The following is a 23,326-nucleotide window of genomic DNA, read 5'->3' as shown; positions in this document are numbered from 1 at the left end:
ACAGTCAAATGTATCGTAGCTAGCATGTAGCATGTAGTCTGTGACATGACAGTCAAATGTAACGTAGCTAGCATGTAGCATGTAGTCTGTGACATAACAGTCAAATGTATCGTAGCTAGCATGTAGCATGTAGTCTGTGTCATGACAGTCAAATGTATCGTAGCTAGCATGTAGCATGTAGTCTGTGACATGACAGTCAAATGTATCGTAGCTAGCATGTAGCATGTAGTCTGTGACATGACAGTCAAATGTATCGTAGCTAGGATGTAGCATGTAGTCTGTGACATGACAGTCAAATGTATTGTAACTAGCATGTAGCATGTAGTCTGTGACATGACAGTCAAATGTATTGTAGCTAGCATGTAGCATGTAGTCTGTGTCATTACAGTCAAATGTATTGTAGCTAGCATATAGCATGTAGTCTGTGTCATGTCACTCACTACTCACATGTAGCTAACATGTAGTGTAGTCTGTCATGTCACTTATAGATAGCTAGCATGTTTCATTTAGTCATGTCTCTCCCTTGTAGCGTGTGACTCACCTGTGACGTGTAGCCTGTCTCCGCTGACGTCGATCTTGAGGAAGATGCGTCCTCTGCGCTCCGTGTGGTCTGTCCCACACAGGCTTGGTACGTTCATCACACACTGATTGTGTACGTTCATGTCGCAGGCTGGACAAACACACACAAACACATTGAGTTTATAACAGGTTTAGGACCTGGTCATAATATAGTTCAGCTAACTGGTCATGGTGAACACACACTCTGCAAGTTGTCTGCTGTGCAATACCTAACAACAGTGTTTTATTTGTCTGCAAGTTATCTGCTGTGCAATACCCAACAATAGTGTTTATTTGCCATTTCTACAATAGACCAGCCAGGTATTGGACAGAGCCTGCCTTCTCTCTCTCTCTCTCTCTCTCTCTCTCTCTCTCTCTCTCTCTCTCTCTCTCTCTCTCTCTCTCTCTCTCTCTCTCCCTCTTATTCCCTACGCGTGTTAGAGGACAACACATTGAGCGTTTTTATTAGCGGCTAATGAAGCTAATGAAGACAAACAGGAGAGGGACCAGAGGGAGAGGAGGCTACAGGCCTACCTCCTACTTTCCTCACCCCCCCTTCCCTATCCCCAATCTCTTTATCTTCATACACCCTCACCATACCTCTCTCCCCACATCTATCCAGCCCCACCATCATCATTCCTATCGTTCACCCTCGTCCTTACTCTACACTCATCTGTCCAACATGCCCCTGCTTCTCCTCATCCCTTTATCTCCGCCCACTCTACCTCAACCTATTCATCCCCAATTCTTCTCTTTCTTTCCCTCACCCATTACCGTCCGCCCTCACCCCTATTTATCCATTTCCTTCCTCTTTCCACCTCCACCTCCCCCTCTTCCTCCTCCTCTCTTTTTATAGGTGGGAGGACAGGAGAGCCCCAGTGGCAGCCAGATCGGGAGGCTGGGATGTAATAACTAATTTGTTGGCATCAGGCCTCAGGCCTCCCCACATCAATTTATATCAATCTGTTATAATTCTGCCACCAGAGACACTAGAGATGGATGGATGGATGGAGAGGGAGGGAAGGAGGGAGGAAGTGTGATAGATGGGAAAGCTAGAGAGGTAGGATAGGAGAGTGATAGATGTGGACAGGGAGAGATGGAGAGAGAATGACGTGTGTGGGGAGGGAACAGAAGTGGGTTGAGAGAGTATGGGAAAGATAGATAAGAGAGAGAAGAAAGAAAGAAAGAAAGAAAGGTGGGAGGTGGGACATTTGGAGAGATAGGGAGCGATATGGAGAGAGTAGAAAATGTGTGGGGAGGGGAGTGGGTTGAGAGGTAGTGTGGGGATGGGAGTGGGTTGAGAGGTAGTGAGGGGATGGGAGTGCGAGTGGGTTGAGAGGTAGGGAGGGGATGGGAGTGAGAGTGGGTTGAGAGGTAGGGAGGGGATGGGAGTGGGCTGAGAGGTAGTGAGGGGATGGGAGTGAGTTGAGAGGTATGGAGGGGATGGGATGGGAGTGGGTTGAGAGGTAGTGAGGGGATGGGAGTGGGTTGAGAGGTAGTGAGGGGATGGGAGTGGGTTGAGAGGTAGTGAGGGGATGGGAGTGAGAGTGGGTTGAGAGGTAGTGAGGGGATGGGAGTGGGTTGAGAGTAGTGAGGGGGTGAGGGGTGGGAGTGGGTTGAGAGGTAGGGAGGGGATGGGAGTGGGTTGAGAGGTAGTGAGGGGATGGGAGTGGGATGAGAGGTAGTGAGGGGGTGGGAGTGGGTTGAGAGGTAGTGAGGGGGTGAGGGGGTGGGAGTGGGTTGAGAGGTAGTGAGGGAATGGGAGTGGGTTGAGAGGTAGTGAGGGGATGGGAGTGGGTTGAGAGGTAGTGAGGGGGTGAAGGGATGGGAGTGGGTTGAGAGGTAGTGAGGGGGTGAGGGGTGGGAGTGGGTTGAGAAGTAGTGAGGGGGTGAGGGGGTGGGAGTGGGTTGAGAGGTAGTGAGGGGGTGGGCGTGGGAGTGAGTTGAGAGGTAGTGAGGGGGTGAGGGGGTGGGAGTGGGTTGAGAGGTAGTGGGGGGGGGGTGGGAGTGAGTTGAGAGGTAGTGAGGGGTGGGAGTGGGTTGAGAGGTAGTGAGGGGGTGAGGGGGTGGGAGTGGGTTGAGAGGTAGTGAGGGGGTGAGGGGGTGGGAGTGGGTTGAGAGGTAGTGGGGGGTGGGAGTGAGTTGAGAGGTAGTGAGGGGGTGGGAGTGGGTTGAGAGGTAGTGTGGGAGAGAGGGGAGAAAAGGAAGAAAGCAAGGGAGAGAAAGAGTTGACGAGGGAAGTGGGGCATTTGGAAAGATTAGAATTAGAGCAAAGAGAAACAGAGTGTAGGTGGAAGGAATGAGGCAATAGAAGGGTCAGAGTGGGCTAACTGGAGACAGTTACAGTATAGAGAATACTGTATTACCCTGAACTACACATCCTTATGAAAAGTAAAGCTATTCCCATGTGCCCTCTAGTAGAAAACCAGTGGTCAAATCAATTCACACACACACACACACACACACACACACACACACACACACACACACACACACACACACACACACACACACACACACACACACACACACACACACACACACACACACACACACACACACACACACACACACACACACACACACGTCTGTGATTTCCCCCCAGTATAAATGTGTGTCACATTGCACAGTATGAAAAGGGTGTAGGATCTGTGGCTGCATACTGATTCTCCACACCTCCCATCAACAGCATTGGCTTGGTGGAAGTCATTCTGGAGGGAGTTTTCATGATGGGGAGTGGGCAAGTGCACTCTTCAGGAACAGAGTGGAGAATCAGGAAGCAGCCTGTGATTCCCTGGCCTTGGTGTGAGGCTATACAGCCTTTCTAGGGGGCCCAGGGCCGATATTCATAAAACTTGTCAGCATAGAAGTGCTAATCTAGGATCAGGTCCCCCCCTGTCAATTTAAACTTACTGATAATGATTTAAAAGGCAACACTGATCCTATATCCTAGAACTCTCTGGGGCGACAGGCAGCCTAGCGGTTAGAGGCGAGCCAGCAACTAGAGGGTTGCCATTTTGAAACTCGGATCTGACTGGAAAACTCTGGTGGGAAGTAAACTGGCAATTGGAGGGTTGCTGGTATCATATCCTAGATGCCATTGCCTGCCCTTGTGCCCTTGAGCAAAGCACCACAGCAGCTCCTGGCCTCCCAGAGTGACAGCCCCCTGCTCCTCTACAAAACCTCTGTATGTGTGTCTTTCAGAGGGGCGGGGTTAAAAGTCACATTTAAGTTGGACCTTGTGTGCATTTGACCAAAAAAGTCACCTCAATCTTATGGTTCAGCTGAGTAAAGGTGTCATTAGAGATTGACTCACTGTCGCATTTCATCCCCTGGTGGATGAGTCCATAGAGGAGGGAGCCACAGTGGTCACAGAACGTGGGACTGCCATACGAGTGGATCTTAAACTTGTGCTTGCTTCTGGGGTCCTGGAAACACACACAAAGATAGAAATGATTTAATTGTTTTGTCAACTGAAGCTTTCAAGATGAATAGCAGCATATGACATAAAATGCCATAAATAAAAAAACACCCGAATCAATCACAGGGATCAATCAAGATAGAACACTGCTGTTGTTGCTACTTGCTAAGAACATTTCCACTCCACAAAGCCATTTCAGATGAGGGAGTTATTGATCCATTCTACTCATTCACCCCTTCTCTATTTCATCAAATGTCAGTGCACTTCGGGACAAGTTCATTAGGACACACTGTAACAAAGCATTTTGCAAAGGAAAAGGAAAACAAGTGTTTCTTATTAAACAAATCAGGTAGCGCCTTCCTGTTTCACAAATGTTTCCCTATTTTGTGCCTAATGAACAGTACCCAGCTCTACCAACACATACGCTTCGACTACCGGCTCGATTAAGATGGTATGTCTCCAATCCCATAATTCAACAGCCTGTCGCTCCATCTCTCCAACATCTGATGGAATAAATGTGGGATGGAGAGAGAGCTGTGGGAGCTCTGTGGAGCCAGGCAGATGCTTTGATTTGTTGTATTGTGGAACTGTCCATAATGATGAGGAAGAATTTGATATGGATGTGGGAAAAATGGGTGTGTGTGTGTGTTGTGAGTGATATTTAGTACAGATATTTAGTACAGTAAATGGAGAGAGGTGAAGAGGGGTTGTACTGTAAGATAGTGTCTCAAAGGTTGGAAATAGGATGTCTATCTGTACTGTCTGTTATTCTGATGAATCCGCTTAAAATTTGCATTACATTCAATTTTTCTTATCACTTGAAAAATCACACATTCGAATGAAAACTGCATCACACAATCAAAATGAGGTTAATCTTGAAAACATGGTTCACAGAGTGTACTGTATATAGAGCATCAGTCTGTACTGTATATAGGGCATCAGTCTGTAGTGTATATAGAGCATCAGTCTGTATTGTATATAGAGCATCAGTCTGTACTGTATATAGAGCATCAGTCTGTATTGTATATAGAGCATCAGTCTGTACTGTATATAGAGCATCAGTCTGTATTGTATATAGAGCATCCGTCTGTATTGTATATAGAGCATCAGTCTGTACTGTATATAGAGCATCAGTCTGTACTGTATATAGAGCATCAGTCTGTACTGTATATAGAGCATCAGTCTGTACTGTATATAGAGCACCAGTCTGTATTGTATATAGAGCATCAGTCTGTACTGTATATAGAGCATCAGTCTGTATTGTATATAGAGCATCAGTCTGTATTGTATATAGAGCATCAGTCTGTATTGTATATAGAGCATCAGTCTGTACTGTATATAGAGCATCAGTCTGTATTGTATATAGAGCATCAGTCTGTATTGTATACAGAGCATTAGTCTGTACTGTATATAGAGCATCAGTCTGTTCTCTCTCTCTCTCTCTCTCTCTCTCTCTCTCTCTCTCTCTCTCTCTCTGTCTCTCCCTCTCATATGCAGCCAGGGGTAAAATGGCAGAGCTTGGCCATGCGGGGAAGCGGTAGCTGTGAGTAGAGATGCAACATGACATTCCAGAAAGAGACTGGGAGAGGAAGTGTGTAAAGGGATCATCTCCTCGACTGTCAGAGCCCTGGAGGCAGCTCTCTTTCTCTCTGTGCATGTGTTCCCTGTGCATATGTGAGTCTCTGTGTGTGTGTGTGTGTCAGAGTGAGAGAGAACGTGTGAGTGTGAGTGTGTGTGTGTGTGTGTGTGTGTGTGTGTGTGTGTGTGTGTGTGTGTGTGTGTGTGTGTGTGTGTGTGTGTGTGTGTGTGTGTGTGTGTGTGTGTGTGTGTGTGTGTGTGTGTGTGTGTGTGTGTGTGTGTGTGTGTGTGTGTACTCTGTAGTCCTAGAGCTGTGAGTAGGGCACAGACCCAGAAAAGCACAGATGCATGTATAACACTTCAACTAAAACCTCAGCACCAGCTAAGACAAAAGGAGAAAAGGTTTTATGCTGGGTAACTGTATAACAATTTGTGACAACTCCTGATGTATAAAGGGCTTTATAAACTACATTTGATTGAATGATTGATTGATTGATTGATTGATTGATTGATTGATTGATTGATTGATTGATTGATTGAGGGTGTGTGTGGTGGTGATTGCCAGAGCCCAGTGGGAGAGTGACCTTTTTTTTATTGAAACATTATTTTACCAGGTAAGTTGACTGAGAACACATTCTCATTTACAGCAACAACCTGGGGAATAGTTACAGAGGAGAGGAGGAGGATGAATGAGCCAATTGGAAACTGGGGATGATTAGGTGGCCATGATGGTATGAGAGCCAGATTGGGTTTTTAGTCAAAACGCCAGGCTTAATGCCCTTACTCTTACGATAAGTGTTATGGGATCTTTAACGTCCCATCCGAAAGACGTGACCCTACACAGGGCAATGTCCCCAACCACTACCCTGGGATATAGTTTTTGGGGGACCAGAGGGAACAGTGCCTCCTACTGGCCCTCCACCACTTCTAGCAGCATCTGGTGTCCCATCCAGGACCACCCCTACTTAGCTTCAGAGGCAAGCCAGCCGTGGAATGGAGGGTGGTAGCTGCTAGCCAGCATCTGGTTAACGATGCACAGCGTTAATAATTGTTGTTTTAAACAGCAGCACTCATGAATAGGTTGACTATGGGCTTTAGACGTTTTCCTGAGGAGAGGTTTTATAGGATGTAGAAATGATACCCACTCATCGAGTTACAATGGTGTATAGAACATGCATTCAGGTGGTGTGATACAGTTTGACGTTTACTTTACATCCAGCCCAGACCGAGGCAAGTGCAATCAGTCCAAATCAATATGGTACATTGAGACAAAGAAAGGAACGCTTGTTTAGTAATAGATGTCAGACAAGAGATGCTCTTTGAAAAATAAGTTGCTACTGGTAGTGTGAACAATTGCACATTCTTATAGCTTTTTTAATATAGAAAATGGTGAGGGAATGTGCTGACTAGAGAACCGAATACGGGGCTCCCAAACACCCTGCCTGATCCAAGACAAATGCAGTATGACAATGTGTAGCCCATAACAGGTTGAAACTCCAACACTTCAGCAGAGACAGAATCTTGATGCCACCCAGTGATGTATGTGATCATTGAGATCCTTTACCAAACATCAATCTGTTACACATTATTGGGTTTCAGCTCATGGTTTGGCCCAGCCAGCCACTCCGTGCAGATCAAATCAAAGCATGTTACTGTGTTACAGGGTGCCAGGAGGAAGCTGGTGTCATCGAGGCACGATGATGATGTAATGATGTACTCCTCCGAGCGTAAGGGCCAGATCATGCAGAAGATGAGAGGAGAGTGGAGTGTGTGTGTGTGTGTGTGTGTGTGTGTGTGTGTGTGTGTGTGTGTGTGTGTGTGTGTGTGTGTGTGTGTGTGTGTGTGTGTGTGTGTGTGTGTGTGTGTGTGTGTGTGTGTGTGTGTGTGTGTGTGTGTTTGACAATTTTTATTTTTTATTTTTTACCTTTAAATGTTTAGCAGACTTATGGCTTGGGGATACACTCTTAGAAAAAACACTTGTTGTCCTGGCACCACACTGCCAGATCACTGAGACGATGAGGCGATGAGGGTAGGCAACAACACATCCGCCACGCTGACCGTCAACATAAGGGCCCCTCGGGGGTGCATGCTTAGTCCCCTCCTGTTCTCCTTATTCACCCACAACTTTGTGGCCGCGCACGACTCCAACACCATCAATGAGTTTGCGGTGGTAGGCCTGACCACCGACGACGATGGGGCAGCCTATAGAAAGGACATCAGTGATCTGGCAGTGTGGTGCCAGGACAACAAGTGTTTTTTCTAAGAGTGTATCCCCAAGCCATAAGTCTGCTAAACATTTAACCAAATAGCTACCCAGGCTGTCTGCATTGACCCTTTTTAACTCTGTTGATTCATCACATACTCTGCCGCTACTTATTATTATCTATCCTGTTGCCTAGTCACTTTCTTTGTAGTTATATATACATATCTACCTCAATAACCTCATACCCCTGCACATCAACTCAGTACTGGTATCCCATGTACAGCATATAGCCAAGCTATCATTACTCATTGTGTATTTATTCCATGGGTTATTTCTCTATTATGTTTCTATTTTTCTCTCTGCATTGGGGAAAGGGCCCATAAGTAAGCATTTCATTCTTAGTCTACACAAACATGTGACAAATCAAATTCGATTTGGATTCCATTTGATCACCAACGGGGAAACTGATAATCAGATAGTTCTCCTTAGTGTGGTGTTCTGATCTCTGAGATGAAAGGTGGTCGTGTGTGTGTGTGTGTGTGTGTGTGTGTGTGTGTGTGTGTGTGTGTGTGTGTGTGTGTGTGTGTGTGTGTGTGTGTGTGTGTGTGTGTGTGTGTGTGTGTGTGTGTGTGTGTGTGTGTGTGTGTGTGTGTGTGTGTGTGTGTGTGTGTGTGTGTGTGTGTGTGTGTGTGTGTGTGTGTGTGTGTGTGTGTGTGTGTGTGTGTGTGTGTGTGTGTCATACAGTAAAGAAAACTCCTGGCCCTAGCCATTGCACCAACAAAAAGCCCACCAATCTGTTCAGTATATATTGTGATGACCATGTTTCTCTGCTCCTGACCTGAGGCCAGTCTGGTAGCCAGAGAGGAAACACCCCAGGGGAGGTTTGGCTGTACTGTGCTCTGCACACTCACAGTGTACGTCTATTTTGGTCTATTTCACCAGCAGGCCCAAGCAGTGGGGTTCTGGCAGTGGATAAGTAACCTATTCTAAGGCACTGAGGCCTGTTGTCCAATGTCCTGGGGCTGATCACTACAGTGTGGTGCTCCGTAATACTTTATACATCAATGGGATTTAATGCTAAAGGAAGGGAACACAACCACTGTTTAGATGCATCCAGAGTTCAGTTTGAATATAACAACGCAACAGTAAATTCTCCCTACTTGTAACGTGGTGTTTCATATTATAATCTGTTGAATGCATCATCTGCAACATAATGTAACTAAGAAATGCCCCAAAAACACCTGATATATAACTGTATGTGTTTGTGTGTCTGGCTGTGGGAAGAACACAAAGTTGACAGGTGTAGTTGCCATGGTGATGGCTGTCAGAGACAATTCAGCAGGAGATTGACTTAAAGAGAAAGGAAGAGAGATGTGAAGTAAGCAAGAAGGATGGAGGAGAAAGATAGAGGAGAAGTAATGGTTTTATGTTATTAAAACAGACATACAGTACCATGTTTTACTTATTTCATACAATTTTGAAGGTGCTACTATTGACCATTCGTACATAAGTGTGTATCGAGCCCTGTAGAACCCTGAGGTCACACATCAACCCAGTGCACCCCAGAGTGGGTCATTTTTCCTCCCAGTACTTAGTGTGTGCGGACGGTGTGTGTGTGTGTGTGTGTTTGTCTGGGGGTTTACAGAGGGTCAGGGAGACAGAGTCTTAAATTCTCAATACACTCTCAAACCCCAGGGATGGACATCGGATGACCCTGCCATTACAATTGGACTTCATGAGCAATGACTCACACTGTACACAATGTCCAGATTCATTCTGAAGGTTACATGGAGATAGGGGAGGAGAGAGATAAAGGATAGGGGGGAGGAGAGAGAGAAAGAGAGGAGGGGAATGAGAGAGAGAGAAAGAGAGAGGAAGGAGAAACTGAGCGAGATGGAGAGAGAGAATGAGAGGAAGGAGAAACTGAGTGAGAGGGATAGAGAGAGGGAGAGGAAGGAGAAACTGAGTGAGAGGGATAGAGAGAGGGAGAGGAAGGAGAAACTGAGCGAGAGGGATAGAGAGAGGGAGAGGAAGGAGAAACTGAGTGAGAGGGATAGAGAGAGGGAGAGGAAGGAGAAACTGAGCGAGAGGGAGAGAGAGAGGGAGAGGAAGGAGAAACTGAGCAAGAGGGAGAGAGAGAGGGAGAGGAAGGAGAAACTGAGCGAGAGGGATAGAGAGAGGGAGAGGAAGGAGAAACTGAGTGAGAGGGATAGAGAGAGGGAGAGGAAGGAGAAACTGAGTGAGAGGGATAGAGAGAGGGAGAGGAAGGAGAAACTGAGTGAGAGGGATAGAGAGAGGGAGAGGAAGGAGAAACTGAGCGAGAGGGATAGAGAGAGGGAGAGGAAGGAGAAACTGAGTGAGAGGGATAGAGAGAGGGAGAGGAAGGAGAAACTGAGCGAGAGGGATAGAGAGAGGGAGAGGAAGGAGAAACTGAGTGAGAGGGATAGAGAGAGGGAGAGGAAGGAGAAACTGAGCGAGAGGGATAGAGAGAGGGAGAGGGAGGAAAAACTGAGTGAAAGGGAGAGAGAGAGGGAGAGGAAGGAGAAACTGAGCGAGAGGGATATAGAGAGGGAGGGAGGGGGGGGGGGGGGGTAGTTCCTCCCCCTTAGCATGTTAATTAGGGCCAGAAATGTTGTGCTACATAAATGTAATACCACACACACATGCCAGCCAGGTCGTTCATGATCCACTGTGAAATTAGTCCGTCCAGGTAAGCAGTTCAATCCCAGTGTTAGGCACTAGTTAGAATCGTTTTGGTTTTAACCCTATCCCAAACCTTAACCCTTAACTTAACCATTCAAAATGATGGACGAGGGTTTGGATGTCTGATTCTGCAGTAAGACTGTTAGAGCTTGCACACACACCCGCACGCACGCACGCACGCACGCACGCACGCACGCACGCACGCACGCACGCACGCACACACACACACACACACACACACACACACACACACACACACACACACACACACACACACACACACACACACACACACACACACACAAAAATCATCTTTCTACTGTGGCTAACTACCTCACACAGGCATATTCAAAGCTCATACTGCTCTCTCCTTTCACACTAACCCTCTGAACACGACAACAGTCCTTTCATCAACACTCTGCTTTCATCATCAAACAACGGGACTCATTAGTCTGGTCATGACATTAATAAGGATGTATTAATTCATATGGAACATTTTAATTGAGTGTGTGTGCATGTCTATTTATGTGTGTTTGCGTTATGCATGGAAAAGAGACACACAGTGTGTGACCAGCTGCAGTTACTACAGTACGGTGATCTAACAAAGAGCTGAGCCCCTTGTGTCTGATACTTAATCTGGAGTATTCCTGCTGCTGTACGTTCTGAGAGGAGAGCTGTGAGGAATCACTAGAAACAAACCACATTCTGTGCACGTGAGAGGATACAACATTGGCTATTGAAAAGTTCTAGATTATTGCTGCCTTTTAAACCAGAAGTTAGGGGTCAACATAAAGAGGCAATCAGACAGCATTTAATGCCCTGTGACATTCCTGGCTGCAATTCTGCTATAGGTACTTTAAAGTGATGGAGACGTCTTATTCATGGTTCACACTGGCCTTGCTAGTTGGGTTATGTTTTGACAGTGGCCTGGGCTCTCAGAGGCAGCTGGGAGAGAACAGTGATAAGGATGAGCACGTGATGAGTGTCTTGTTTTTGGAATGGGGCAGATTGCTACCAACCTCTCAGAGGAACCTGTCTATCTCACCATATGTATATCTTTCTGTCTATTAAACCTTGACCTATAGGAGTCTTATCTTTGGGTTCAGCATTTTCCACACCTTCAGCAAATTCACAATTCCAGGAACAATATATTTATTTGAACTAAACAAGTCAGTTACAGTAAGAACAAATTATTATTTATAACGATGGCCTACTTGTAAAGCCCCCCCCCCCCCCTGTCTATCTACAGTACATTAGAAAGGAAAGTGACTGTCTCTCTACAGTATATTAGAAAGGGAAGGGACTGTTTCTCTACAGTATATTAGAAAGGGAAGGGACTGTCTCTCTACAGCATATTAGAAAGGGAAGGGACTGTCTCTCTACAGTACATTAGAAAGGGACTGTTTCTCTACAGTATATTAGAAAGGAAAGGGACTGTCTCTGTACAGTGTAATAGAAAGGGAAGGGACTGTCTCTCTACAGTATAATAGAAAGGGAAGGGACTGTCTCTCTACAGTATATTAGAAAGGGAAGGGACTGTCTCTCTACAGTATATTAGAAAGGGAAGGGACTGTCTCTCTACAGTACATTAGACAGGGAAGGGACTGTCTCTCTACAGTATATTAGAACGGGACTGTTTCTCTACAGTATGTTAGAAAGGGACTGTTTCTCTACAGTATATTAGAAAGGGAAGGGACTGTCTCTCTACAGTATATTAGAACGGGACTGTTTCTCTACAGTATATTAGAAAGGGAAGGGACTGTTTCTCTACAGTATATTAGAAAGGAAAGGGACTGTCTCTCTACAGTATAATAGAAAGGGACTGTTTCTCTACAGTATAATAGAAAGGAAAGGGACTGTCTCTCTACAGTATAATAGAAAGGAAAGGGACTGTCTCTCTACAGTATAATAGAAAGGAAAGGGACTGTCTCTCTACAGTATAATAGAAAGGAAAGGGACTGTCTCTCTACAGTATAATAGAAAGGAAAGGGACTGTCTCTCTACAGTATAATAGAAAGGAAAGGGACTGTCTCTCTACAGTATAATAGAAAGGGACTGTTTCTCTACAGTATAATAGAAAGGAAAGGGACTGTCTCTCTACAGTATAATAGAAAGGAAAGGGACTGTCTCTCTACAGTATAATAGAAAGGGACTGTTTCTCTACAGTATAATAGAAAGGAAAGGGACTGTCTCTCTACAGTATAATAGAAAGGAAAGGGACTGTCTCTCTACAGTATAATAGAAAGGGACTGTTTCTCTACAGTATAATAGAAAGGAAAGGGACTGTCTCTCTACAGTATAATAGAAAGGAAAGGGACTGTCTCTCTACAGTATAATAGAAAGGGACTGTTTCTCTACAGTATAATAGAAAGGAAAGGGACTGTCTCTCTACAGTATAATAGAAAGGAAAGGGACTGTCTCTCTACAGTATAATAGAAAGGGACTGTTTCTCTACAGTATAATAGAAAGGAAAGGGACTGTCTCTCTACAGTATAATAGAAAGGAAAGGGACTGTCTCTCTACAGTATAATAGAAAGGGACTGTCTCTCTACAGTATAATAGAAAGGAAAGGGACTGTCTCTCTACAGTATAATAGAAAGGAAAGGGACTGTCTCTCTACAGTATAATAGAAAGGAAAGGGACTGTCTCTCTACAGTATAATAGAAAGGAAAGGGACTGTTTCTCTACAGTATAATAGAAAGGAAAGGGACTGTCTCTCTACAGTATAATAGAAAGGAAAGGGACTGTCTCTCTACAGTATAATAGAAAGGGACTGTTTCTCTACAGTATAATAGAAAGGAAAGGGACTGTCTCTCTACAGTATAATAGAAAGGAAAGGGACTGTCTCTCTACAGTATAATAGAAAGGGACTGTCTCTCTACAGTATAATAGAAAGGAAAGGGACTGTCTCTCTACAGTATAATAGAAAGGAAAGGGACTGTCTCTCTACAGTATAATAGAAAGGAAAGGGACTGTCTCTCTACAGTATAATAGAAAGGGAAGGGACTGTTTCTCTACAGTATATTAGAAAGGAAAGGGACTGTCTCTCTACAGTATAATAGAAAGGGACTGTTTCTCTACAGTATAATAGAAAGGAAAGGGACTGTCTCTCTACAGTATAATAGAAAGGAAAGGGACTGTCTCTCTACAGTATAATAGAAAGGGAAGGGACTGTTTCTCTACAGTATAATAGAAAGGAAAGGGACTGTCTCTCTACAGTATAATAGAAAGGAAAGGGACTGTCTCTCTACAGTATAATAGAAAGGGAAGGGACTGTTTCTCTACAGTATAATAGAAAGGAAAGGGACTGTCTCTCTACAGTATAATAGAAAGGGAAGGGACTGTTTCTCTACAGTATAATAGAAAGGAAAGGGACTGTCTCTCTACAGTATAATAGAAAGGGAAGGGACTGTCTCTCTACAGTATAATAGAAAGGAAAGGGACTGTCTCTCTACAGTATAATAGAAAGGGAAGGGACTGTTTCTCTACAGTATATTAGAAAGGAAAGGGACTGTCTCTCTACAGTATAATAGAAAGGGACTGTTTCTCTACAGTATAATAGAAAGGGACTGTTTCTCTACAGTATAATAGAAAGGAAAGGGACTGTCTCTCTACAGTATAATAGAAAGGGGCTGTTTCTCTACAGTATATTAGAAAGGGACTGTTTCTCTACAGTACATTAGAAAGGGAAGGGACTGTCACTCTACAGTACGTTATAAAGGGAAGGGACTGTTTCTCTACAGTATAATATAAAGGGAAGGGACTGTCTCTCTACAGTACATTAGAAAGGGAAGGGCTGCTGATTGTGAATGCTATTTGTGTTTGCTTAGGCTCACACACTGACACACATTGACAGACAAACACAGACACACGTATGCACGCACACATAAGCACACACACACGCACACACACACACACACAAACAAACAAAACACACACACACACAGTAAGTTGAATGTAATCATGATACTTATCCAAATGGAGACTCTGTGGAGACGTGGGAAGTTGACTTTATTAATATATTCAGTATGTTTCACACAAGGTGCTCTATTTCAGCTCATCCATCATTGGACAGATGCCCCATCAACTGTGGCTGCTAACTTCCCAGAATGCAATGCTCCAGCCTCCATTCCCCTGCTCTCCATTTCCCTGGTGTGTTCATTAAAGCTTCTCCTGTCTGAGTCCAGGATGGCTCACCATTCACACGTATGTACGCACGCACACACCCACACACACACCCACACCCACGTTAATCATTGTGATACTTCTGCCATGCCCAAGGAGGACAGGCCCCAGGTGGCCAACACACACACACACACACACACACACACACACACACACACACACACACACACACACACACACACACACACACACACACACACACACACACACACACACACACACACACACACACACACACACACACACACACACACACACACACACACACACACACACACACACACACCGTCTGCACAGACTAAGTACTGGGAGGTAAAGTGAACCGTCACAGGAAACAAATACCATTACAAAGTAAGCAGCCACCTTCCAATGTTCTTCACTGTTCTTTCTCTTCACATCTGGTGGCATCGTATTGATCCCTAACAAAAGTCAATCTGTACTTATGGGGGAAGAGTATAATATGAAGAGAAGTATAGATAGAGATAGATGAGGCAGAGGTCAATGGAACTCGATCAAAACAATGGAATTGCCATGGAAACGTGGGGGAAAGATGCTGTGGGGGAAAGATCCTGAATCTCCTCATTGCCCTACAGCAAAATTTGCCTACATTTAGGCTACTGTTTTTATTTGTATTTCACAGTATGTTGAGGTAAACATCCGAGTATAATGCTGGTAGGGATGTCAACTCCAATACATGTCCATGTCATCGTTACCAATCAACTGCATTACAGTTAAAAACAACTGTCTACCACCACCCATTTCTCTATGCTCGCTATGCTAATCAGCTTATATGAACAAGAGTTAGCATTTAATAGCCACTTCTTCTAAACCTGAAAAGGGACTACTTCTAAAGGTTATGCAGCGAAAATAGCCACACATATCCAATTCCGACTCCAGTAACAACATTGTTTTCCTGTTACAACACATCAGTCATGACGGACTTAAACCAGTATCCACTTTGTTAGATCGGATTTGTTCAATGTATCTGCCAATCTGCCGTACATCTTCTTCTATCCCCCACGGTCTGCGTTCCATTGACCTCTTTACCACATCCATTGCTGTCTTCCTACACCTGGCGGTGTGTTGAACCCCCGTCATACACACGGTTCAATCTGTACTGTACATCCTCCTGCATGGCAACTGTCTTGGAGTGGAGAGTCTGATCTGCTGAGGATCAGTGTTTCAGAAACACATCTTTACACAAGTGCTTATAGGATCTGTGACGTCATGCAGAAGAACAAACACAGTAAATGACACTTCAACCAGTATGTCAAGGAGGACTGTGGGAGATTGTGGGAGCCCCCGTGTGGTAGAATTATACATCATGGAAATACTCACATATAGGTCTACCATTTGTGTACAAAATGTGGGATATTGTGTCAAATTTTATTGGTCACATACATGGGATTAGCAGATGTTATTGCGGGTGTAGCGAAATGCTTGTGCTTCTAGCTCCGACAGTGCAGTAATATCTAACTAGTAAATTCTAACAATTACACAACATAGACACTAGTCTATGTCTATAGGCAGCAGCCTCTAATATGCCAGTGATGGCTGTTTAACAGTCTGATGGCCTTGTGATAGAAGCTGTTTTTCAGTCTCTCGGTCCCAGCTTTGATGCACCTGTACTGACCTTGCCTTCTGGATTATAGTGGGGTGAACAGGCATTGGCTCGGGTGGTTGATGTCCTTGATTATCTTTTTTGCCTTCCTGTGACATCGGGGGCTGTAGGTGTCCTGGAGGGTGGGTAGTTTGCTGCGTTGGGCAGACCGCACCACCACCTGAAGAGTCTGGCGGTTGCGGACAGTGCAGTTGCCGTACCAGGCAGTGATTCAGCTCGACAGGATGCTTTTAATTGTGGATCTGTAAAAGTTTGTGAGGGTTTTAGGTGACAAGCCACATTTCTTTAGCCTCCTGAGGTTGAAGAGACTCTGTTGTGCCTTCTTCACCACACTGTCTGTGTGGGCGGTCCATTTAAGTTTGTCAGTGATGTGTACGCCAAGGAACTTGAAGCTTTCCACCTTCTCCACTGTGGTCCCGTTGATGTAGATGGGGCGTGCACCCTCTGCTGTTTCCTGAAGTCCACGATCATCTCCTTAGTTTTGTTGACGTTGAGTGAGAGATTGTTTTCCCGGCACCACACTTCCAAAGCCATCAGCTCCTCCCTGTAGGCTGTCTCGTCATCGTTGGTAATCAAGCCTACTACCGTCGTGCCGTCTGCAAACTTGATGATTGAGTTGGAGGCGTGCTTGGCCACTCAGTCATGGGTGAACAAGGAGTACAGGAGGGGGCTGAGCATGCACCCTGGTGGAGCCCCAGTGTTGAGGATCAGTGGTGTGGAGGTGATGTTTCCTACCTTCACCACCTGGGGGTAGCCCGTCAGGAAGTCCAGGGCCTCAAGCTTAATGATGAGCTTGGAGGGTACTATGAGCTTGGAGGGTACTATGCTGCTGCAGCTGTGTGAGCGTGCGAGTGTGTGTGTGTATGATTATGTCAGATGCTCTGATGTCCTGAACATTAGTTGGAGGCGTCAGAGAGGGAGGAAGGGGATTTTGGACACTGGTGTTTCTGTCGGTCATGGTGTTGAATGCAGAGCTATAGTCAATAAACAGCATTCTTACATAGGTATTCCTCTTGTCCAGATGGGATAAGGCAGTGTGATGGTGATTGCATCGTCTGTGGATCTATTGGGGCGGTAAGCAAATTGAAGTGAGTCTAGGGTGGCAGGTAAGATAGAGGTGATATGATCCTTGACTAGTCTCTCAAAGCACTTCATGATGACATGCTACGGGGCGATAGTCATTAAGTTCAGTTACCTTTGCCTTCTTGGGTACAGGAACAATGGTGGCCATCTTGAAGCATGTGGGGACAGCAGACTGGGATAGGGAGAGATTGAATATGCCCGTAAACACACCAGCCAGCTGGTCTGCGCATGCTCTGAGGATGCGGCTAGGGATGCCGTCTGGACCGGCAGCCTTGCAAGGGTTAACATGTTTAAATGTTTTACTCACTCCGGCCATGGAGAAGGAGAGCCCACAGTCCTTGGTAGCGGGTCGCGTCAGTGGCACTGTGATATCCTCAAAGGGTGCGAAGAATGTGTTTAGCCTGTCCGGAAGCAAGACGTCGGTCTCGGCGACGTGGCTGGTTTTCCTTTTGAAGTCTGTGATTGTCTGTAGACCCTGCCACATACGTCTCATGTCTGAGCCATTGAATTGCGACTCCACTATCTCTATACTAAAGTTTAGCTTGTTTGATTGCCTTGCAGAGGGAATTATTACTCTGTTTATATTCTGCCATATTACCGGTCGCCTTGCCATTGTTAGATGCGGTGGTTCGCATTTTCAGTTTCGAGCGAATGCTACCATCTATCCACAGTTTATGGTTAGGGTAGGTTTAGTAGTCACAGTGAGTATTACATCTCCTATACACTTCCTTATGAACTCAGACACTGTGCGTCTAGATTATTTTCACATGCTACCCAGAATATATCCCAGTGCACATGATCAAAACAATCCTGAAGCGTGGATTCCGATTGGTCAGACTTGCGTTGAATAGTACGAAGCACGGGCACTTCCTGTTTGTGTTTCTGCCTATAGGTCGGGAGGAGCAAGATGGTGATGTGGTCAGATTTGCCGAAAGGAGGGTGGGGGAGGGCCTTGTAAGCGTCCTGGAAGTTTGAATAGCAATGGCTGAGTGTCTTCGTAGCACGAGTAAGACAGTCAATATGTTGGCAGAATTTTGGCAGCCTAGCAGAATTTTGGCAGCCTAGTCTTCAGATTTGCGTTGTTAAAATCCCCAGCTACAATAAATGCAGCCTCAGGATATGTGGTCCAGTGAAGTTCTTTGAGGCCTGTCGAGGTTTCGGCTTGAGCTGGGATGTAAATGGCCTTGGCCATGACAGAGGAGAATTCTCTTGGGAGATAATATGGTCGGCATTTAATTGTGAGGTATTCTAGGTCGGGTGAACAAAATTACTTGAGTTCCTTTATGTTCCTAGAATTACACCATGAGTCATTAATCACGACCCCCCCCCCTCTGCTTCCCGGAGAGATATTTATTCCTGTTTGCGCGTTGTACTGAGAATCCTGCTGGCTTTACTGACTCGACAGAGTATCCCGAGAGAGCCATGTTTCCATGAAACAAAGTATGTTACAGGCCCTGATGTCTCTCTGGAAAGAAATCCTTGGTCTAAGCTCATCAACATCATTATCCAAAGACTGAACATTAGCGAGTAATATGCTCGGAAGCGGTTGTTGGTGTGCGCGCCTCCTACATCGAACCAGCAGGCCGCCTCGAGTGCTTCTCCTCCGCCGGCGATGTTTTGGCTCGGCCTCAGGAATAAGTTTCATTGCTCTGGGAAGAGTGAACAAAGGGAAGTTGTAATTCCTGGTTGTTATGCTGGTAGTTCTGGTGAGTTACTGCCGCTCTAAAATCCAATAGTTCTTCCCAGCTATATGTAATGACACAAAACATTTCCTGAGCTAATAATGTCAAAAATAGTACATAAAAAAAAATACTGCAACGTTTTCTTAGAGCTAGTTGCAACATAATGGTGTGTAATTGTCAGGTGTGAGCAGCAGGTATGTGGTGTTTACAGAGTGTGTGTGTGTGTGTGTGTGTGTGTGTGTGTGTGTGTGTGTGTGTGTGTGTGTGTGTGTGTGTGTGTGTGTGTGTGTGTGTGTGTGTGTGTGTGTGTGTGTGTGTGTGTGTGTGTGTGTGTGTGTGTGTGTGTGTGTGTGTGTGTGTGTGTCATGTCATGCTGTTCTCATATTTGTGTGTATATCTATACGGAAAGTTTGTGTGTGGGTTATTATTATATTATATTATTATTTACTGTCAGATATCCTGATGACCTCTGTCCTGATGCTGCTGCAGCTGTGTGAGCGTGTGAGTGTGTGTGTGTATGATTATGTCAGATGCTCTGATGTCCTGAACATTAGTTGGAGGCGTCAGAGAGGGAGGAAGGGGATTTTGGACACTGGTGTTTCTGTCGGTCAGCCAAACAGCAGGAGGAGGATTACTGCTACCCTTTCAGACAAGCCCATGTCCCTCCCCCCTCCCCATTTTATCCTCCCCTCATCCTCACCCCTCCTTCACTTCTCCCATCCACTTACGCAACCGAAACAGCTGCTCTCTCTCTCTCCCTCTCTTCCTAAAACAAGTGCTGACAGAAACTAATGCTTCTGCAAAATGGCTAACCATAATCATATTCCACTCTGACGAAAGATGCGTTGGTACAATAGTTGACTTTGATTCCGTGTCCTTGTATCTTCCACATTTGTTTGCTTATTGACTATAAGCTCATGATAAACACACACAGCAACAGGATCAGGCCAACATCTGGCCTGTCAGTATGGTGGTAATCCAGGAGCAGGTGTTAGAGGGAGACGGACTGACTCTCTCTTCTGTCTCTCATTCCCTCCCTCTCTTTCTCTCTCCTTCTATATTTAAACTGGAAAATCCCCTAAATCAACTTATCAGACTGGAGAACTATGATGCAAAACTCTACTAGAATGACGAGAAAACTTGACATTAGACTCAATGCGCATTTCTGGTCCAACAATCTTAGTTTAAGCAACAGCAGATCATTTTGTGACATACAGCAGAATACGATTGCTACTATTTGATGCTCCTCTTGATGGTATGCATGGGTGGGATCTTACTATTGAGATATGAAACCATTGACTTTGATGTAATAAGAAGCCATTGGTGAGTGTGTGTGACAATCCATAAATATGTAGCATAATATAGTATATCATATTATATTAATATATGAAATAAGCCATAGTAGAGACTTCCTTTTGATAAAACGGCAGCATGGGTGGAGAGCCAGACATTTCAGAATAATGCCAAAGTTCTGTTTGTGTCCAGACCCCTCCACACACACATAAAAACACTGAGAGAACGACACTGAGACAACGACACTGAGAGAGCGACACTGAGTTAACGACACTGAGACAACGACACTGAGAAAACGACACTGAGAAAACGAGACAAATAACGACACAGAGAACGAGACTGAGACAACAACAGGGAGAGAAGGACACTGAGTTAACGACATTGAGAGGACGACACTGAGAGAGCGACACTGAGAGAACGACACTGAGAGAACGACACTAAGAGAACGACACTAAAACAACGACACCGAGACAACGACACAGAGAGAAGGACACAGAGAGTGACACTGAGAAAACGACACAAATAACGACACAGAGAACGACACTGAGACAACAACACTGAGACAACGGTACTAAGAGGATGACACTGAGAGAACAACACTGAGAGAATGAAACACAGAGACAACGACACTAAGAGAACAACACTAAGACAACAACACAGAAAGAAAGTAGGAGATAAAAAGTAGGAGATTAAAATTGTGTACAGTTGAAGTCAGAAGTTTACATACACACATTGGTAGCATTGCCTTTAAATTGTTTAACTTGGGTCAAACGTTTCAGGTAGCCTTTCACAAAATTCACAATAATTTGGGTGAATTTTGGCCCATTCCTCCTGACGGAGCTGGTGCAACTGAGTCAGGTTTGTCGGCCTCCTTGCTCGCACACGCTTTTTCAGTTCTGTTCACAAACTTTCTATAGGATTGATAAAGTAGAGAGAAAAAGAGAGCGAGTTGCTGAACTGGATAGTGAGGGGAAAGCAATGTGATGGAGACATTCCATTCCTCCTTCCACTTTCCCCTCTCTGTGTGTGTGTTTCAGAGGAAAGCCTCTGTCGTTTGGGGTTTACAGCAGACACTGGTGGGCGATGACACCTCCTCTCATTACTGCTTCATGTCTGGCCTCCCACAGACAATCATCTACAGAGAGAGAACAATGTGTGTGTGTGTGTTTGTATTACTATCCTCGGGGATACCGGAAATCACAAAAAATATCAAGGAAGGACGACTCACAGGGGAGTTTCCACCCTCCCCTCCTCTTCCTCTTCCTCCTCTTCCTCTTCTGGGGTGTGATGACCCACATGACAAAATACTACAGTTTACTATAGAATATTACAGTGCTTACTGTAGAATTATAATCTGTAGTATACTGTACACACTGTAGTATCCCTCAATCATATGTAGTATTTTCTATAGAATGTTATAATATACTGTGGAATACTATAGTAAATACTATCTATATTATCTGCAAAAAAAACACTGTAGTAAATACTACAGTACTGTCCACAAATACACAACTATTTTTTTAAACTATTGTACATACTACAGTTTTTAATTGACATATACCCTTCCCATTCCCCTCCCGCATATCTCAATTTGTGACACCCATAAGTGAGAAATCTACATGCCAAGTATAGACCATATTGTGTTCCTTACAGGTTATAGAAATGAGTAGAAGCGCTGAACTTTCTGTTCAGCCACCAGTCTTATCTAGAGGTTATAGAACATTTTCTCTCTAGTAGGTTTTCTGAAGTAGAAAGCCCACTTCTATGCCAAAGATAATAAATAATATAGTAAATCCTACATTATAAACGGGTGGTTCGAGCCCTGAATGCTGTTTGGATGACAGCCGTGGTAAATCAGACCATATACCACGGGTATGACAAAACCATTATTTTTACTGCTCTAATTATGTTGGTAACAAGTTTATAATAGCAATAAGGCACCCCGGGGGTTAGTGGTAAATGGCCAATATACCAAGGCTGTCAACATTAGAGTATAATACAGTGTACTACTGTGTTCAATGTAGTGATTTTGCAGACTTTAGACCACAAATACACTACAGTGAATATTAAAGTAAAAACACTACAGTGAATATGATAGTATTTCTACCATAGTATACTATAGTATGTGTTCATGTGAGGAATCCCATCCTGAAACAAAGCATCCTGTCCTGTAATGCTGTGTCCATGGAACCATAGAGGGAATGTGAGGTGAGGGGGATCTGCGGCGTGACTTATTATGGCTGCATCAGCACATTCAGACTGAGGCTACTGGAACAGCTGTGGTTCATACTACAGAATGGAAACATAGAGGGGTGAGGGAATGAGAGGGGATGAGAGGGGATGAGAGAGGATGAGAGAGGATGAGAGGGGAGAGGAGAGAGGAGAGTGGTGAGAGAGAGGAAGGGGGAGGAGGGAGGGAGAAAGGGAGAGAAGGAGAATGGAGGGGAGGGTAGAGAGGGAAGCATGGAGGGAGAGAGGAAAGCTTTAACTATGTACAGACTCAGTGAGCATAGCCTTGCTATTAACCAAGGCTACCGTAGGCAGGCCTGGCTCTCAAGAGAAGACAGGCTATTTGCACACTGCTCACAAAATGAAGTGGAAAATGAGCTGCACTTCCTAACCCGGAGTGGGATGGAGGTGGGGAAGGAGGGAGGGAGGGAGGGAGGGAGGGAGGGAAGGAAGGAGGGAGGGAGGTGGGGAGGGAGGAAGGGAGGGAGGTGGGGGGGAGGGAGGGAGGGGAGGGAAGGAAGGAGGGAGGGAGGGGGAGGTGGGGAGGGAGGAAGGGAGGGAGGTGGGGAGGGAGGGAGGGAGGGAAGGAAGGAAGGTGGGGGAGGGAAGGGAAGGAAGGAAGGGGAAGGAAGGAAGGAAGGAAGGAAGGAAGGAAGGAAGGAAGGAGGAGGGAGGGGAGGGAGGGAGGAGGTGGGGAGGGAGGGAGGGAGGTGGGGAGGGAGGGAGGGATGGAGGGAGGGAGGGAGGGAGGAGGGAGGGTGGGAGGTGGG

At 45.3% G+C, this 23,326-nt stretch overlaps 1 protein-coding gene across 1 annotated transcript in view; it reads right to left on the bottom strand.

Annotated features, from left to right (window-relative positions):
* The window catches only part of prkcab (protein kinase C, alpha, b), a 110,607-nt gene that overhangs the window by 46,610 nt on the left and 40,671 nt on the right, over positions 1-23,326 (bottom strand). The window contains exons 3-4 of the mRNA XM_046304252.1: positions 3,875-3,986; positions 542-670 (exon numbers count right to left, since the gene is read on the bottom strand). Of these exons, the coding sequence (XP_046160208.1) occupies positions 542-670; positions 3,875-3,986 (241 nt within the window). The remainder of the gene's footprint in view (positions 1-541; positions 671-3,874; positions 3,987-23,326) is intronic.

This window comes from Oncorhynchus gorbuscha, linkage group LG16, assembly GCF_021184085.1.
Source record: "Oncorhynchus gorbuscha isolate QuinsamMale2020 ecotype Even-year linkage group LG16, OgorEven_v1.0, whole genome shotgun sequence".
NCBI lineage: Eukaryota > Metazoa > Chordata > Actinopteri > Salmoniformes > Salmonidae > Oncorhynchus > Oncorhynchus gorbuscha.
This window is presented reverse-complemented; position numbering and strand designations above follow the sequence as displayed.